The sequence below is a fragment of the Pangasianodon hypophthalmus genome, chromosome 6, assembly GCF_027358585.1.
Source record: "Pangasianodon hypophthalmus isolate fPanHyp1 chromosome 6, fPanHyp1.pri, whole genome shotgun sequence".
Lineage (NCBI taxonomy): Eukaryota > Metazoa > Chordata > Actinopteri > Siluriformes > Pangasiidae > Pangasianodon > Pangasianodon hypophthalmus.
Window position 1 is genome coordinate 21,371,196 of NC_069715.1, and position 20,357 is coordinate 21,391,552.

Consider the following 20,357-nt stretch of genomic DNA (forward strand, 5'->3'; position numbering starts at 1 on the left):
AATTCCCTGACATGTTGCCCAGCTTCATTAGCTACATAACACTGAATTAACCTTAATGAAAACATTATTGCATATGTACAACACATGCTCGCTGGTTGGTGTTTTGGCCTAAACAAGATTCTACTCATCACCTGTCTGTTTTAAAGCAAGGCATATTAACTGCCTTTCATGTAATGATTTTATTTGTGCCCATTCTTTATTAAATTAAAAATGATTAATTTTGTATTTGTGGTTCTTATTAATGGAGAGTTGAAGCATTTGTACTGTAGCCTTATGTCATGAGCTACAACATAAATACTTTATGAAACAGTGGTGCATCCTGGCTCTAGAAGAGATTCCTTGATTAATTGAACTGCATTTTAAGAATGCGTGCATGCTTAAAGGTGTGGATTTCCAAATCACAGGCTGAAGGAGGTGGTAGTGAGTAGTGACAACTCGTACAAAAGTCCTTCAGCAGCTATGCAAGACATGGTGCTTCTAAAAATGAATAATTATTGCCATCTAGAGGTAACACCACTTCAATGCAGCATCACATTACAGTGTGAAAAAAATTCAGATAAGAAGCTGGTAAATGTTGGGTGATATACTGTGTACAATATTACTATTAGTGAAGTGATTTTTTTGTTTTTTTTTTCAAATATGGCTCCTTTTACTTGCCTACGTAAAAATGAATGGTCATTTGTCTCTTTGTTGCTCACTAATGTGAACATACCTTCAACTGACCTCCAATCAAACCCTTAAGCAAATATGAAGCCAGTCAGAAAATGACATTACATAGCCATTCATTCTGCACCAAGGCGCCAGTTAAATATTCTGTAAATACAGCTGTCCTATACATAATGAAGTAGTTCTTAGTGATAGCACTCTTGATAGCGAAGCTCCATTAACCTTTACTACAAACCACTGTATCTGTGATCGATTTGTTCTGCCATAAACACGAAGGTTGTTCAAGGAAGTGCAGATGGCGAGAATTAGTATTATATAACTGTTAGATCCAGTCCACTAATTTGATTGGTCGAGCCGCATTCCAAGAGTCCTTACATTTCCTGTAACCACACTGGGATGTTTCACTGTGTGTGTCACTCCGCTCGTCCATGTTCACCACGAAAAATTCCACTTCCTACTTTAAAACGGTTACTACAGTAGAGTTAGCGACTTCATCAGCGGACATGGCAAATGATACTTTTCAGGAATATAACCTCTGACTTAAAATATAAAAGCTTATCAGATGGAGATAAAATGTAAGAACACTTAACAGCTGACGTGCTAGGAAGTGAGTGTGGCTTCTGTGGGATCTACTTCCTATTGCTTATAGGAAGTATGGGATCTATTGCTTAAATATGAAGATATTTTGTAGTTACATAACTGGCCAAGAGCTGAGAGCATTCTAAAGGTCTGGGGGAAAAAAACTCATGGCAATAAGTAAGATTGTCTATGTATAAGAAACTTGTATTAATAATTTCAGTGGCAAAATGAACATGCACAAGCACACCTCACATGTTTTACAGTTCAGTTAGGCCCATATAAGCCTTGCTAAATATCAATGGACTAGAGCTGGGTTTAATGTAATGAATAAGTTCACGTGTGCTAGTCAGTAGGATCATTATAAACGTTGTTCCTCTTTCAGCTGCTCCTGTTAGGGGTCGGCACTGCAGATCACTGGTCTGCGTAGTTTTTACACCGGATACCCTTCCTGACTCAACCCTCCCCAGTTTTATCCAGGCTTGGGACCAGCATTGAGACTGTACTGTTGCATGTTGGTTCCCTGGCCGGGAATCAAACCTGGGCTGCAGCAGTGAGAGCACTATGGCCTAACCACTACTCCTCCAGAAACCCAGTAGGATCATTACAAATAGATGTCCAATAGGGGGCATTGTTTTCCCCCCTTTACACAGCATTATTTATTCTTACCAGTTGCCTTTTATTATTTAAAGAATAATGTCTGACAAAGGATTTTACTGTACAGATTTGTTAGCAGGAACCCTCAAAAATCTCACTACAGCCTCCACTAGCATGCAATAGATAGTTTACTAGCTGCACTTCATGCTTTTGACCACCAGATGCCACTAGTGTGCACTGTGTTGAAAAGCTTCGAGTAATTAACTTCATTGCTAAAGAAAGCTTGAGTTTGCCATCAATACAAGTTCTACCACCCTGCTGGAAAAAAAAAAAAAAAAACCCTCATAGAATTTGTACTGGTTTGAATGGAAACTCTAATGGTCCCTGTGGGTCTGTACTGGTAATTTGTTGCCTTCTGTTAGTGGTATGTTATGTCTAATGAATACCATTAAGGACCGGTAATGGTAATTGTTTTAATGGTCAACTGATGGTTTGTAATGGCATTTTTAGTGGAAACTATTAGAATTTCTGTGATGGGCAGTTAGTTAGTGTGATCTATTGAACCAAACAAAACCCAAAACACAAACCTTTGCTTCGAAATCAAGGTTGTATGAGAAATTTGTATTAATAATGTCTGAGATTTGCTTTGCCTATACCATAAAACAAACAAGAAAAATACAAATGGGACTGCTTTTTGTTTAATTAATTAATACACAGTATTACTTTAGGCTACTAGTTGTTTTTATTGTTAAAAAAAATAATAAATAAATAAAATTCAAACAATTAGCTGGAATGCAACAGATTTGTTGGATATGTTTTGCTGGAACTGCACTAGGAGCTGCACTTCATGCTTTTGACCACTAGATGCCACTAATGCGTACTATGTTCAAAAACTTCGAGTAATGAACTTTTTTCGATACATTTCGGAGGAAAGCTTCACTTTGCCATCACTAGTGTGCTCTTGTCATCCCATGCCTCGAAACCTGGGCACGACGCTGTTCCTGTACATGACATTTAATGTGATTCCTGGATAAAATCCTCAGCCTATTAAAAACCCCTAATGGGCGCCTGAGCGTTTTGGCACCAGAGCGCATGCTCAGCAGCAGCAGCAGCAGCAGCAGCTCTACGCATGCGCGAGAAACGTGTTTGTCCACCTGACAAAGATGGCGGACAGATGAGAAATCATGATGATGTCTCGGAATTTTCCCCATATTTGCGGAGAGCACGATTCTGCTGTAGAAAATATTTAGCCCTCTATGATCCTAAAAAGCAGGTAAGCGCCAAATGAGCTTATTCAACATTTGGTCTCCAGTTAGCTTTAAAGATGGCTAGTTAGATAGTTCAATGCATTTTTTTTACCTACCCGTATTCTAGAAGAGTCCACCTCCTTTGATGGGATTGGCTTTCCGTCAATTCGGGTGAACTGATATCCAATCATATCATGGAGTGTGCTGGGGAATTAGCCAATCGTAGCCAAGGAGGAAGGATTTGTCGCAAATTGGGTGCTGTTAGGGAGCTAGTTTAGATTAGTCACTCGCTTCCCAGTATTTAAATGCTACTTGCTACTTTAGGTAGCCAAATAAATTAGGTTTTGTATAGTTAACTATATTTATATAACTATTAACTAACCGAGACATTTTGTAAATACTTTGTTAGCTAATGGTAAGGCACATTTGCTCATTAGCTAGCTAAGCAGCTGCTATGTTGTGTGTAAATAACATACGCAGCTATAGCAGGAGCTAAATGCTGCTAGTGTGTGCACAACATTATAATACCACTTTACTTCAGAATATGTATTTTATACTCTAAAAAATATGAACCTAAATACAAGGGGGGTTGATAAGTAACTAGCTAATCTGTTGTCTTTAAGTTTCACAAGTGTCAGTGTTTCATTTAATCTGTTTTAGCTTTCAGACTTCCTTCATATGGCCTTGTTATGTCTCTCCTCCATCTCTCCTCCTCAGCATGATCTCCTGATTCTAATTTAATTTCTCAAAATAAATATTAATATTCCCTTATTATATCAGGATGCATACATTCTGGATTGCATGCCATATGGGTGGAACATTTACATCCATAATGTCCTGATGAATAATTATCCAGTTCTTAAAGTCAACATGAAATCTAAATTGGTGTTTTAGAGCTTTTTTGTTCAATGTTGCTCTTGAGGTTGCAGACACAAAAAAGACAGTATATTTTTAAAAAAATTAATAATGGACTATTATTACTACTATAAATGACTGTGTTTTGTAGGTATCTTATCTGAATCTTATTTTTTTCAGAAAAAAAAAAATTGATGACTCACTCTGTACTTGTCCAATTTGCATCCAATCAAATGTGTCCTAGAACACATTTGTCCCGCCCCCTAAACAAACTGGGTGGGACAGATTGCTCAACAGTAGCAGCTAGTTATTACTCCGCGTTCGATTCGCCTTGTAAGTGGTAATTTACAGGTTGGAATGATGTCATTATCCATCTCGGCACGTTCGGCTTGGAAAAAAAAAAAATAGACACCTCTGTGTTCATCTTTTTTTTTTTTTTTTTTTTTTTTTTTTTTTTAAAGCACCAAGTTTGCTAGCTAACTGTAATGAATGATGTGTATTTTCCTTCTCAAACAGCAAGTATATCTAAGAATAGCATAGTATATAGTATATGTATAGTTTACTAAATGTTACAGATTTAACAAACGAATATGTCTGTATGTTGACAGCTCAAAAGCAAATACTTGCATATACAGTATAACTCATGTAAAGGTAAGAAGTGTGCTTTGTTTTTTTTTTTCTGATGCTGTGATTTGACGTTGAGAAGACTACCCCAAATTGACAAGTAGGAATTTCACGTTGAGGAGGTTTTTTCTTTGGCTTTTACTGGTTAGAGGGAGGGAATTGCAGCAGATGGTTGGAGTTTATATCCATGTATATATGTTTCAGTTTGCACTAACTGTGAAGATCTGTGTGCTACAATACACAATTTGTGTTTGAAATGGCGAATCAGCAAACACTTGGACGTGTCAAGGCACTTTCAAAGCTTAATATTTTGATTTTACTGCCTCAAGTTAGACGACAGTTATTCTTTTCACGCTCTTCCCCTGCTCTTACAGTCGCAGGGAAAAGGTTAAAAAGAAAAAAACAGTAACAAATGACCCACAGCTCGGCGTTAATCCGAAGCTCGGTGGCTCGACAAGGTCACAGAGAAAGCCTACACAGCTAGAAAAAACCAGGAGCCGCTTTCCTAAAACCACTCAAGTCGAGTCTGTTTAGATTCATTTGCTTTGGCATATCTCGAATCCTATCGGTTGTTGTGGAAATGAGTCAAGCAATTGGACACACCCCCTCCTCGACTTCATGCTCCTAAAAGGAAATACATCAACGATCAGAATCAGATCACAGCTCTCATAGCATTTCATGAGCTCTATGAGATCGAATTGCATAAATGTATACTATTACAATGTTGAGCACTTCTTCATCTATGCTAAATTGTCTTAATGCCGCCTGTGTGTGTGTGGTTGTGTGTGTGTGGTTGTGTGTGTGTGGTTGTGTGTGTGTGGTTGTGTGTGTGGTTGTGTGTGTGTGTGTGGTGGTGGGTGGTCGGGTGTATTTATTGGTGCAGTTGGTCAGCTGGGTCTATTTTGGTAAATCATCTGGGATTAGTGGTGCCTGTCTGTGCATTAGAGTTTATTTGGAGACATTTCTATATCTGGAGACATGTTAAGAACTTTATGGTTTTCATATAGAGTATCTGTGAAAGACATCATTTTGGCCTCAAGGATTTTTTTTGCGTGTGATGGCGCAAACTTACAATCTTCCTTTTCTTTCTCATATTGCAAAATCTGTAAATGTTGACTGATAGTCTAACTACACAGAATTATTTTTAAAGGAAAAGTCCACCCTGAAACACATTAAATACATTTATATTGAAATGTACGTGATGCGTTTAGTGATTCTGTTTCTAATTTGTTGGTTAGTGCTGTGGGAGAAAATAATTTGACAGTTTATCATTTTTAGGAAACTGGGGAGACAATTTCTCTCACTGGAGACGTATTCTGTATTGTCTAATTTGTGTTAAATGAAACGCTGTCTAGAATGCACTTTCCCCACACTGAAAACAAATCGTATCGCTTTACGTCACTGACATCGCAGAGGGACACTGGTGGCGCTGTTAAAATGGCCTTTATTAGGAAAAAAATTATTATTTTAGAAAAAAATGGACGTCTGCACAGTCATCTTCTGTTAGTAACAAGCTAGTCAGCTGACTGATGAGTGAGATATATTTTCCTTCTTCTCAAAACGACGATCTGTATAGTCAGTGTTATAGATTTAACAAGCGAATGTATGTTGATTGATTTAAAGGAAACTTCTTTAAAGGTACACTGAAAAACTGGAATATGTGGTGGGTCAGATTTAAGAAAAAATATTATTATTATTGTTATTATTTTTAAAGTTTTTTATCAAATCATGATTTCATTGCTTATACTAAACGTAATTAAAACAAGTTTCTAGATCGAATTATGTAGAGTGAGTATCATCAATTCATGTAATATCAATGTAAACCAATTACATTATGAAATCTCTCAAGGAGTTTGGCACTGACTGGAAATATAAAAATAGAATAAGCCTCAGTTCAAACCTCGATGTTTTACCTTGTGAATTTAATAGATTTTTATTTTTATTATTATTTTTTTTAATCGATACTCATTTCAAATATGCGCAATTGTACGAGGGCCTTCGTTGCTGTGTTTTGCGCTTCATAATTCGCCACACATTCTCAGGCAGAGACTGCAGGCCAATCTAGCACCCGCACTCTCTGCTTACACAGCCATGCAGTCATAATCCGGGCAGAATGTGGTTTGGGACATCCGTGGGAAAAACAGCACCTGGATAGAAGAAAATGTTGCTCCAAAATGTGTTTCATTTGTGTTCATACTTTAATCTATTATTCTGGATGTATTTATTTTTGTATTTCTTAATTCCTCAATTTCTTCACTTGTCTTTTTTTTGTAATTGTTTCCAGTATTGGTTTTAGAATAATACCAGAATCTCTGTCTGCATGACGCTGTTATAGTCATGCGTTAAATGCAGGTTGTCTAATGCATTGTGAATGATGGAGTGTAATTAGGGTTTCATAAAGGCTCAGGGTTTTTGAAAAGAAAAGCATGAGGTTAATGTCACTTGCCTTGTAGCTACGTTACCATGCTCAATCTTTGCCACAAGAGTGAACTGTGGTAGCTGTGTTTGTATCTAAGCAGTGGAATGAGCAATGATAGAGTCCGATGACGCCAAAACCCAAATAACATGCTAAGATTTATTGCTGATTATAACACAGATAATATAGTCATTTTATAAACTAGACCAGGGGTATTTTAGTAAAAATTGCGAAGATCCAATTACCTAAAATTTCTTCCTTACTAAAGGTTCAGATATACGACTAACAAGACTGAATGGTGATAATAGTTACTATTCAAATACGTAACCATTAATGATTAGTTTATGAAGCTTCATTACCATTTTTCACTAGTGCCGTGTATTCTGAAACCGAGGTGTGTGAATGAGTGTTTTTTTTTTTTTTTTTTTTTTAAATCCCACACCCTCAGTAAGTTTGACCAATCCTTCTCACTATTTACCAAAATATAAACTATTTAGTAATTTAACTTGCTGTGATTTTGACTCGTTTTGACTGATGATGAATGAATCTGTGTGCTCCTGAAACACATCTGTTATAAACATGAAGCTGAGAATAAATGCTTATTCCTGTCCATTCGTCTGTAAACATTCTGTTTTCATCTAAACCTCCTTTTCAGATCTCTTTTGCTCTCTCTGGCCTGATGAGCTGCTTCCAGCTAAATAATTTAGTAAATGCACATGACTGGATAAGCTGTAACAGAGGATCTGCTACAGAAGCCTTGCTTGTTCATGTTTTAAAAAAAACTAGAGTCGTTGAACTATGGCTAGTTATTTTCATGCCTTTATCAGCTCAGCTGCAGTATTTTTCGAGCAGTTGGTTCGGTCTAGTGAAATACTAGAATAGAATACTACAACACTTTGAAATACTTTACTAGAATATTTTAACGTTCAAGACTCTTGCGATGGTTGAGGATCCATGAGCAGAAGATTTATTGACAATTCCAAAACACAAGCCAAGATACAATGTAAACAGAAGGACATGAATTTCCAAACATGTAGTCCACGAAAGGGTCGAAACACAGGAGTAGCAGTACGCAAAGTTGGCAAGACTTCGCAGTGACGACAGAACTCGGGAAGGTGTAACATACAGTACTGATGAGACAATAAGATTGTGAACTGTGATAAAAGGTTAATTATCTTAATATGAAAGTTTAATATTGGCACAGAATGAATAGATATAACTGTTCGAAGAAAAGAAAAATAAATGCTAACATATTTGTTTCTTGTGTGTTTCTTCTGTTATAGATTTGAGATCTAAACCATGCTGAAGTGGTTTGGCTCTGATGATGCCGGCTCTTCACCCGGAGTGAGTAACAAAATCAGATTAAAAAAAAAAAAATTATATATATGTTGCATTTCAAAGTAACTTCTAATCTAGTGTCATTAGTTTAAAATTAATATAGTGATGTAGCATGCTGTTATGCTATGATGCGTGGTGTGCTTCTTTTTTTATGAATACTTTATAGTGTCCTATTTTACTTTAGTCATTATATTTGTGGTTATATTTTCTTTCTTTTTTTAAGTTGACAGAATTTAGCAAAGTGGGTTTGATAAAATCATTAGTCGTAATCATATACTGTGAGGTACTGAAAACCGCTGTATCAGCTTGAATGATTGTTTTATATCATTCAGATTCTTCAAATTCAGTGCTAAACTTGTACACTACAAGTCCTGCATGTTTTGCTTTTGCTTGTTGGACCGATAAAGGTGAAGCTGATTCGATGAGACACAGATTATATTCTGCCCCAGTAATCTTTATTTGGTCCACTGACTAATACAAGCAGCCAAGCACTGTTGATTTTTCGTCAGTTATCATATGCTTATGTGTAAAAGTATTTCTCCAACAAAGTTTTTATTAACTGTCATTAATCAGTAACAAAAAAAAGGCCTGATTTGATTGACTAGGCTAAAACTCAGGTGATCTGTTTTATATTTATTTTTATTAATGTTTTACAAGTGAGTGAAGGAGTTTTTAAGGGTCGAGGGTTTAAAAAGGTTGTCCAGGTTATTGTAAAACATTCATAATTGAAGTAATAATGCGAGAATAGCATCAGTTCAATATATTTGTGGATATTTGATGTTATAATAAAATAAAATATAATATAATAAAAATAAAACTTACAAGTTTCAAATACTTCAACAGTTCAGGTAAGGATAGCAGAAAACAAACAAAAAATAACATGATAATGATGATAATAAAAGAAAATGATTATTATTATAAAAAATATTGACAGTGACAATTATGACAATAAAATTTAGACCAAGGTCAAATCAAGAATTCCCCTAATATGAAAAGGACAAGTTTGACTCTTAGATAGTGTCTCATTTTTATAGCAGATGTTGTGTGTGTTTCTTGGGGAATTGCCAAGGATTTGAATTTTTCATATGTACACTATATAGCCAAAAGTTTGCGGACATGTGACCATCACACCCATATGTGGTTCTTCCCCAAACTGGTGCCACAAATTTGGAAGCACACAATTGTATAGAATGTCTTTGTAGGCTAATATTACAGTTTCCCTTCACTGGAACTAAGGGGTACAAACCTGTTCCAGCATGACAATGCCCCTGTGCACATTGTCAGTATCAAATGAAGACATGTTTTGCCAAGGTTGGAGTGGTAGAACTCGAGTGTACAGAGCCCTGACCTCAATCCCACTGAACACCTTTGGGATGAACTGGAATGGTGACTGCACCTCAGGCCTCCTCACTCAGCATCAGTACCTGACCTCACTAATGCTCTTGTGGCTCCATGGGGAAATCCCCACAGCCACGCCCCAAAATGTAGTGGAAAGCCTTCTCAGAGGAGTGGAGGATAACAGCAAATTGGGACTAAATCTGGAATGGGATGTTCAACAAGCACACACTGTATGAATATTATGCTCAGGTGTCTACAAACTTTTGGTCATATAGTGTATATCAAATGTTCATCATAAAAATGAAATGAGATGTGCATCATTCATTGTGTGAGTGAATTCATTGTGTTTAATCAGTCGAAGTTTACATTGCTTAGTCTTCTTTTGTGTAAATTTACACACTCAGGAACAAGAATAGGATACGAACGTTCTTCTACAGGGATTTTCATGAATACCAAATATCTTGTGTAAACGCTCATACGAACGATTAACTAATAAATCCGTTCGTATCTAGCTTGATAAATGAAGCCCGTTGTGTTTAATGAACTAGAGGTTAGAGAAAATTATTCAAGTTTGAAATGTTGGACCTAAATCAGGTCGTGCAACACTGTGATTATTTTAAATCTTTTACGATCTGTAGTATGAACTGTGTTTCTTAACATGACTATTCTTTGTGGATTCAGATTGTAGTCGAAGTTTGCCCTGCAGTTATTCTTCCTATTTAGCTATTAATTAGTAGCATTGGGTGATGTGTTAAACATATCATGTCGCAGTACTTGAAGGTGTCTTCACGATATACTATATTTGTATCACTACACATAATTTTGCTAATGAAGTACCATTAAGGGCCGGAGATTACGGTCCAGCATTCCTAAAAATTGTGAATGTTGATTGTGTATGATGCCATTGTATTGTCCAGCCATATTATTAAATAGATTATCCTCTTTACTTGATTAGAAAGCAGTATTTTTCGACTTGACCTCCTTACTCTACTCCTTTTTTCCCTTTTTAGTGGAAAAAGGGCTTTTATAATTTCAACTAATCAATCAGTCAGAGTATTATTGAATTATTAGGCTGCATGTGAGTATGTCTGTGGAAGAATGCGATAAACACAGATTCTTTCTTCTTATTTTATGTTTTTATTCTCTGTTTGTCTTTGTCTCTCTGTCTGTCCCTCAGGCCGGCGAGGGTGGTGTTAACCCCTCTGTCTCTGAGGAGACGGAGCGTTTGGCTCAGATGGAGCAGCTCGTGTCTCAGTTGAAGGAGATGATCCGAGAAAAAGATGCAGCTCTGCACACTAAAGATGAACAGCTCAAGGTGATCAACTCTACATTACTACATAGCGAATCCTTTTAAATAATACAGAATAGCACTTGATTGAGACGCAGACACAGATGATGCAGTGAGTGTGTGTCGTCCCATCGCTCCATGCCATTCCTATTAAATTAGCATTGTATTAATGTTATATTACTATTATTTAGTTCTGTATGGAATAAAACACAGTGGGACATGCTGTTATAGGAAAATAATGAACAAGTTATTCCGCTTATACCATGCAGTTTGCCAGTAATTGCCAATAAAGTTTTTTTATTATTTAATTAATTTACTACCATATTTTTTCCTGTTGATAGTTATATTTAATATTGTGGACTGTGAAACAAGTCAGTTTGCATTATAACAGCTATAAACATTCGTTCCCTCACAAGCCTCTCTTTTTTTTTTTTCTTTTTAAAAGACAAAACAAATGCTGCTTGTCATGTTACAGAGAAAGTGGAAAGCCCTCCCCTCTGAAGACTTAAGATCTTAAGTTACAGCTTCACTTAACTAAGAGCTGACATTGGAGAATCCTTCCAAAAGTCCTAAATAAACGTCTCACGATATCACAATTACGCACATCTTTTCAGTCCGTTAATGTCGAGCGTTCGTCCCTATGAATGAGCTGTTACTATAGAAATATAACGTATTAGAACAAGCACAAAGTAAACCTGTGATTTGCCTTGCAGCTGGGACTGCTGTCAGAGCCATGCTGTTATAGAAAATTAATCAACACCTTCAGCTTCAACAGAATGTAATGCTGGATGTATGGAATACATACTATTTAGTTTACAGTTCCAGAGGCTGTATGTAGTAGGGGTATAAAACTCAGACTTCCACACGATACAATACGATATCTATATGGATTCTTAAGCCAGCAATATTTATTTGCTACCACTCAATCTGCTATGATAGGATATGTGACCGGCTTTTTTCAGAATCTAGGGTAGGCCTACCATTAACGCAGGAGTCATGATAACATAGAAAATTATTTTTTAAGTAACAGAGTTATGGGATGATATTTTAGGCTAGCATCACTTTGCTAGCCTAAAATATCATTTTAAAAATATGAATTTAGTTTTTACACACCAGTTGTCTGTCCTTTTTCGCCAACAATCTGTTTATGATAAAAAAAAAAATCTATTTATTATAAATTATAAATAATAATAATCAATTTATAATTGTTGCCTCACAGTCATTGCCTTTTAAATTAATACATCAGTCCAAATCCTCTGATCGTTACATCCCTAGTATGTAGCATTTCAAAATAGTGCACCAACTACTTGTCAAACTGTGTGTGGTTTAAGATGTTGCCAAAGGCATTACTAAATGATTAACTAGTTAAAATCATGCTAAATCATAAGTACTTACTGTTACTGTGTTACTTGGGTACATAGTATATAATGTGTGTGTTTTGATGATGTCATATTGTTGTTGCTCAGCATCGTATTATTCGACAGCGTAATAGCTGACAAAAACGCACAACTTTTCCCATTTTACTTAATGACGTTTTGGAAACTCACTTATCATTGGAACGGAATGCAGAGCAAAGTACAAACTAAACACAGCAACAACAGACCATTATGGTTATCTGAGCATTTCTGAGCAGTCTGGTTAATCTTTCAGTGCTGTGGGTGATTAACCAGGGTGAATTACACACATACCACATTGTAATAGAGATGTGCATTTTAGTTAAATTACGCAGTCTTAGCACTCGCCTGAGAAAATGTGAGAAAGTGTGAGAAAAGGGGGAGAGGTCTTAAGAGTCAAACAGTCACATATTATCATTTTGAGCTATTAAGCTTCTGTGTATATTACAAACAACTCCACTCACCTTTTCTATAAAAAAGGAAACCGTTTCAGATCATAGCAATGCCTTCTGGGTAACTGTATTTCAGAACGCTAATCTGAGATGTTTCACCCATGGTAGCAAAAGTAATGGAACAGCCCTTAAGGTGGTCGAGGGGGCTCAGTAAAGTGTAAAGGATGTGCTAAAGTTAATGTATGGGGAAACTAGTGTGATATTTATTAACCTCTAAACACTTTAATTCTTCCTCTTAATAAATTCTACAGGCTGAAAAGGAGGCGTGCGAGGCGAAGCTGTCGAAGATGCGGCTCCAGAACAAAGCAAAGGTCACGTCTCTAAACTCACAGCTGGAGGAGCTGAGGAAACAGCAGGGGGACCCAGCGGGCAAAAACGCAACACTGCAGCTCAAACGGGTAACGGTGCTAATTATCACGTCTTCTTACACTTTTAAAAGGAAACAATCCCATGGCACAGCACTAAAATGTCATGACAGAGACGATCTTGTTTCTTAAATAGTCCTTTATTGGAATATAATGCTTTATTGGGATCTCTGCCATCATTGATGGGTTTCTCACCACAGACAAACAAATAAGGTTCTGGTGCAGAGGTCTTTAGAGAAACCAATATTTCATTTATTCCTCATTCATATTGTCTGCAAACCAGTTTTACTTTCTGAACAAATAGGGTCAAGATGAGGTTCGTCCAGCATTCGTAGTCTTAGACTTTTTTTTTTTTTCTCCTGTGTTTGAGTTTGTGAAATTTGGCTTCAAGAAAATCTATTATAGAGTCTTAGCACCATTACGTTATGATGTAAGAGTGCTTAAAGAACAGCTCCAGCAGAATTCTTTCCTGTTGTCAGAACCGTATACTGGCCACGTTGACCTAATCACTGAAGAGAAGAGAAGTCACCCACTGAAAGACGCTCCATGTTATTGTTTGCTGGAAGAATGTGTGTTTTTGGTCATTTTCACAGCTCAATACTTGGCAGAGCCTGTACACACTCTCTCTCTCTATCTGTCTCTCTCTCTCTCTCTCTCTCTCTCTCAGCTTTATGTTCACTCAACATGGAGCACTGTAATGATCAAAATAAGTTAAAAGTTAAAAACTCAATGAAGTATTATGAACAGTGCAGGTTTGACAAAATGCTCGGTTTAAATATGATGTTTTCAAATAATTGTAATAATCTTATTATTTATTTTATAATGTCATTATTCTGTCAGTAAGACCGCACTGGTATTTGATAAAACACTGATGGTTTTTGGTAACTGATGTGTGTAGAGTGGAAGCGGAGAATCGGGGGAATCGGAGCACACCGGAGCCAGCAGAGGAAAAATTTTGCTGCTTAAAAAGAAAGTGGAAGACCTCGAGCAGCAGCTTGCACAAAGAAACCAGGAACTGCATCTGAAGGTACAGAAGCTTTGCTCATTTGATATAGGAGGAAAAAAAAAACCAACACATTTTGGCTCAAGTGTAATTTCATGTACGTATTAGACACAGGAGCTGGAAACCCAGAGGGAGCGCGGTGCTGAGATGGATGCCATGTTGGTGGAAAAAGACAAACGCCTGGCTGAGAAAGAGGACTACATCATTCACTTACAGATGGCCATAGGTGGAGAGAAAGCAGTTAAAACAGTGGAGCAAATAACACCGGAAAACAAGGCAAGAAAAACGCCCTTTTATTTCAACAAATAAGCATTAATTACTGTGTGACCAATAATATCTTAAGCAAGACTCAATCATTAAAGTCCATCTTAGACAGCGTGTTCTTCAATTTTGTACAGTGATGTTTCGCATAACTAAACAGTCGATGTGTTAAATAATTCACTATTCAATAATAAAGGTCAGCTAAAGACATTGTAATGTGAGTGTATTGTAACAGATGAAATTATTATTAATGTGTTTTATCATGTGTAAAATTTCAGGGATCGTCAGTGCAGGAGCTGCAGATGCTGGTGGAAAACCTGACGAAAAAAGTTGGAGAAGGAGAAGAGAAGTACAGCCTCCTAAAGGAGCAGAGCGACAGCTTCAGAGAGCTGCTGGTCACAGAGAGAGCTCAGTTTGAGGAGAAGGAGAACATGTACAAGCAAAACGTGAGATGTCCTTTCTGTTTGTGTTTCTTTAATTAATTGAATTGAGTTGAATTTCTTTAAGCTGACTCCTGAGTGCTCCATTAATCAGAGAACTTTACTGAAGGAGAGGAAGAGATGGCAAAGAATCACTCATCCATTGGTTCACACGTCCATCCATCCATTTATCCATCCATCCATCCATTCATCCATCGGACACCATTCATGCAATCCAATCGTTGCTGTCTGTCCATTCATCCATCCATCCGTTTATTCATCCACCTATCCATCCATCAAGCACCATTCTTTCAGACAAATCCATCCATCTATCCATCATGCACCGTTCAGTCTTATCCATTTATCCATCCAACCATCTGCCCATCCATTCATCCATCCAACTATTCATTCAGGCAAGCCTGTCTGTCAAGCCTGTCTCCATCTATCTATCTATCTATCTACCTACCTACCTATCATGCACCATTTGTTCAGGCAGTCCTATTTTTTCCATCTATCTATCTATCCATCCATCCATCTATCCATCCAGCATGCATTATTCATTCAGTCAGTCCTATCTTTGCCATCCATCCATCCATTTATGCATCCATCTATCATTTCATTTAGGTAATCCTATCTTATCCATCCATCCATCCATCCATCCATCCTTTCATTCAGGCAATCCTGTCTTTGCTATCCATCCATCCATCTATCCATCCATCATGCACCATTCATTTAGGCAATCTTACCTTTGCAATCCATCCATCAGTCTATCCATTCATCCATCCTTTCATTTTCATTCATTGAGGCAGTCCTATCTTTACCTGCCATCCATCCACCCAGCCATGTATACATTCCTTCCCTTTTTCAACTATTCTTCCCATAATAATGTGTCAATTAATCTGTTTATTCCAAATTGAGCATTAGCATAAAAACAGAAACCTTTGTGTTCTTCTATTACAGATCCAGACATTTAAGGACATCATTTTACAGAAAGACAACAGATTAATGGAGATGAACCAGTTGCATGAGCAGGAGCTTTTTAAACTTGCAGCAAAGTCAGACGCTAGTGCAGATCTTGAGCAGGTAAGATAAGGAAGCTTAGAGAATGCCTATATATATATATATATATATATATATATATATGTATGTATATATATATATATATATATATATATATATATATATATATATATATATATATATGTATAATTTTTTTTTTTCCATTATTAAAGATTTTTTTAGATATCTAACACCAAGGTACATAAGTCTGCTATACTGAATAATGTATATTATTATTTTTTATACAAATAAGGTATTATTTCTTCTGTTTAAAGGGATGTTTTTGGCATGTTTGGTGTCCAGTTTTTTCTTTTCCATAAATACATGTGTTCTAAAAATGCAATCACAGCAGCAAGTCTACATGACCTACTTAAGAACTGGTGTGGTTTGAGGCACATATTTACAAAAACTCTGTTGAGTGAGACTTGCATCACTTGCAGTAGCTTTAGCGTAAAACTAGAGGGAACTTCAGACAGATATGTAAGAAATGTATACAAATGCTTATCATGCTTCGCAAACTGTTTTACCCAGCTTTATAAACCAATAAACATTTATAATCAAGCTTTAACAGGGTAACATTTCATAAACTATATAAATACAGTCTTAATGTTTTAAAAACTCATTTCTTATAATTAAAAAAAAAAAAAAAGTTATAGCTTTGCCAAAATAGAGTATTGGTGATATCCAGGTCCCTGCAGCCTGCTACAGATATGTTACAATACACTGTGTGGTGGTTTAATACTGCTTCTCTTATATCATCCTTTCAGCTTCTGAAGGCTCTTAAACAGAAACTGCATGAAAAGGAAGAAGTTCTTCTGGGAAAAACTCAGGTGATCGACGTCCTACAGGGAGAAGTGGATGGAAGAGATCAGCAAATCCAGGTGAGGGAAAGAAAATCAGCCTCGTTCAGCTACATTTCCATACACATGTTAATGACTTCAGGAAAATGGCTTCTCCACTAACACAGTCTCCCAATGACACTGTGAAAAGATGAGATGTTTTTCTACCTATGCATTCTAAACTTAAACAAATTAATCTATCTGACATGCTTCCTGCTATCTAGGAGCTGAACGAGCGCTTGAGACGCCTACAGAGCGAGAAGGAAAACATTCAGTCTAAGATGGACGCTGAGAAACACATCATGCGCACTCAGGTTCGAGATCTCATGGAGAAACACCAAGAGGAGCTGAAGAAAGTGACAGAGAAATATGAGAGGGAGATGTCAGAGAAGGAGATGATGTCTTCCACTTCAATCACCACGTCTGAAGACTTGCCTGTTGATGCATCGATGAACCAGAGGCTCTCAGATCTTGAAGGTATATTTTTTATTATTAATAATAGCATGTTGTTATTAGAAGGTACTGTACTGTACTTAACAAATAAGTTTCACTGACCCAGGCGTTTCCTGACGCAGCCTACATAGCGAATACGGTGTGTGTTTAGGATGTGTCTGTCATTGGGATTCCACAGACTACTCCAGTTTAACCGTTCTGTTGAGTTGTTCAGTATCTCAACCTTGTTTATGTGGTTTCTGACACTATATGAGTGTTATATATGAAAAATAATAATAGGAATGTCGCTAAACTAGTAGTACAGTCACAGAGTTTGGTATCTCTTTCCACCCTGCATCAGATTTGAGTAGTAAGTTTCCAAAGTTTTCCAAAGTTTGAAGATATTATAAGAAGTAATTCAGATTATGTAATTCCCATGTTATGGATATCTATATTTATATTCTTTTTTAAAATTTGGGCATATTCTGCCATTTTGTGTAACTTGCACTGGCTTTAAGTAGGGCTGTGCGATACGACGATATAATATTAGTATCATAATAAATGATGTCACAGTACACTTCTGAGATATCGTTGATATTGTGATATATGTTTATTTATGAAAAACTTATTATTATTATTTTTAATAATTAACTGACTGGAAGAAGCTGATGTTAAAATTTTGAACATAATTTTTAAAAAATGATTAGAATTAAATCTTTAATTAAAATTGTAAAATGTTTTTAAAATCATTTTTATAAATAATTTTTAAAGATAATGAATGTATTTTTAGGTTTTTTTAAATCAATTTGCTTATTAATAATAAACAAATTTATTATGGTTTAACACATTTTAAATACAACGCTGCTGTGTTGCTGGCAGTTTATGAGCAAAACTATATACTGAGATACATATCAAGTATCCTATAAACACCTTTGAGTGTCATTATATGATATTTTTGTCTTATCGTACACCCCTAGGTGAAAGACTCCAGTTTTTTTTTTGTTTGTTTGTTTTGTTTTGTTTTTTTATGAGAGTTGTAGGTGCAGACAGCAGTGAAACACTGGTCCAGTTTTAAACAAGATGATGTTTATAAGCATTGCCTGTTGTAAAAAAGAGACCAATATCTTGCCCAGACTTGGTCAAGTCATGCTGATCAAGACATTCAGAATCTGTTTGACTTGAGCAGGCCAGTTCTATAGGTTGTACAGTGATGTTCTTTTAGCTGTAAAATATGAAAAATGAACACACAAGAGAAACTTTTCTTTTTTTATTAATATTGTATACTTGTTTTCATGATAATGCTACATTTTGCGTGTGCTTCTTTTTATTAGCCCAAGCCAAGCTAAAGGCAGAAGAGGCCAGCAAATCAGAGGCAAAGTTCTTAAAGATGAAAGCCTGGTCCAAATCCCGCATCCGACAGCTGGAAGATGAACTGAAGAAAGCCCAGGTTAGCTATATTGATCAAACTTATATTACTATTAAAGAATATTCTATGAAGAATTAAAAAAAAAAAACTGTAACTAAATTAAAGGGGGGAGGCAATTTTTAATAAATAATACATAAGTTTGTGATATAGTTTCAACAATTTACTATATTTTTATAAATTTATGTTAACCGTGCAAATGCATTACATTTTTTGTTTTTTTTTTATGCCATTTTATTTATTTTTATATTTGATGTATAATTGTAGAGTGGTATTAGGTATGTAAAGGCGCCATAGTAAATGCCTGCTTTCTTCTTTTTGTTCTACGTGTTTGACCTGCCAGTCTGGAAACGTGGCCCCTGATGTAGGCGCACTCCGCGGCCGTGTTAATGAACTTGAAGAGGAGAGAGAAGAGCTGCTGTGTAAACTCGAGCAATACGATGAGCTCAAGGCCAAAAACGGTAAGAAACAAAAAAAAAAAAAAAAGAAAAAACCTTATTGCACAAAACATCTACTGCATCTACTTACTGAAATCATTATTGCATCAAACAGTCAACTATTACAAATAATTGTGTTTACACGTGATGTGTGTGTGGGACTGAGACGCAGGACACACAGCATGTTTATTTGGGTTAATCGTGCAATCATAGTCTGTACACTAAACACAGATTAGCAGATAATCCATAAGCAGAACCCCGACAGGCCGACAAATGTAATAACCTTAACTGTAGTGCATCTTTTAATAATATTATAGAAAATCAAACCTAAGTCTTTGCTCTTAATTTACAAAAATTATGTTCCTAGTCATAGACACTCAGTTATACTTTTTGACATTGCAAAGTGAAATTTGTAAGTGAATTAACATCAGTATAAAAAGAACTACTCAAATTTACTAAATGTAGAGTTCTGTATTGCAGTTAAAACCCTAATCAACACGTCTACACACACGCAATCCTGTTATTACACATGCATACCTAACTGAAAGAGGAGTTTTGTTTGTACCAGAAATAAATATTAAATACATTTGGCACAAATCACACATAAGGCCCAAATCTCTGCTTTGGAAATAACTGAAGTAAATCCATATTTGTTGTTGCTGCTACCAGAAATTTTGAATGACTGAAACAAAACTTGGGTCTTTTGACCCAAGTACATGGTCTGTGTGTAACTTTTCTGTGGTTCTATACATGTATTTAATATAATGCATATATTTATGCATTATATTAAATATATGTATAGTAAATATATGTATATTATATTAAATATTGTATATATTTATATTTATTTTTTAAATCCCTTCATATGTTTTTTTTAATATATATTTTTTTCTTTATATTTAATCTTTTTCTATATTTTCTTATTTTATGTCGGAACAGTTGTGTAAAGCATTTCACTGCAAGTCGTACTGTGTGTGGTTACGCATGTGACAAATTAAATTTGAATTAGAATTTTTGAATTTGATTTTATATATTTAAAGGTGCTTACAGTAGAATTAGAGTTCTGTACAATGAGGATTTTTTTTCCCCCTCCTGAACCGGTCACGCAGTCTGTTTAGCACCTTATTCTTCAAAGATTATGAGTGACAGGAGGGATGTAAACACAATGCGTCCAGTTCAGAACACAGGGCTGTCTCTTTCTCTCTCTCTCTCTCTCTCTCTCTCTCTTTCTCTCTCTTGCACTCGCTTTTCCTTAAGCATATGCGATATAACAATATGAGCTAATAAGTGCATTTACCATATTGTTTAAAAAATTCATTCATTGTGTT

The 20,357-nt window shown here is 36.0% G+C and overlaps 1 protein-coding gene across 2 annotated transcripts in view; it reads left to right on the forward strand.

Moving 5' to 3' along the window:
- Positions 1 to 2,965: 2,965 nt before the first annotated feature.
- The window catches only part of LOC113526806 (golgin subfamily B member 1), a 57,463-nt gene continuing 40,071 nt past the window's right edge, over positions 2,966 to 20,357 (forward strand). For both annotated transcript variants that reach the window (XM_053234750.1, XM_053234751.1), the window contains exons 1-12: positions 2,966 to 3,112; positions 8,265 to 8,325; positions 10,835 to 10,972; positions 13,043 to 13,189; positions 14,055 to 14,183; positions 14,268 to 14,435; positions 14,699 to 14,866; positions 15,800 to 15,922; positions 16,666 to 16,779; positions 16,962 to 17,214; positions 18,501 to 18,616; positions 18,936 to 19,053. In XM_053234750.1, coding sequence (XP_053090725.1) covers positions 8,281 to 8,325; positions 10,835 to 10,972; positions 13,043 to 13,189; positions 14,055 to 14,183; positions 14,268 to 14,435; positions 14,699 to 14,866; positions 15,800 to 15,922; positions 16,666 to 16,779; positions 16,962 to 17,214; positions 18,501 to 18,616; positions 18,936 to 19,053 — 1,519 coding nt within the window. In that variant the 5' untranslated portion in view covers positions 2,966 to 3,112; positions 8,265 to 8,280. The remainder of the gene's footprint in view (positions 3,113 to 8,264; positions 8,326 to 10,834; positions 10,973 to 13,042; positions 13,190 to 14,054; positions 14,184 to 14,267; positions 14,436 to 14,698; positions 14,867 to 15,799; positions 15,923 to 16,665; positions 16,780 to 16,961; positions 17,215 to 18,500; positions 18,617 to 18,935; positions 19,054 to 20,357) is intronic.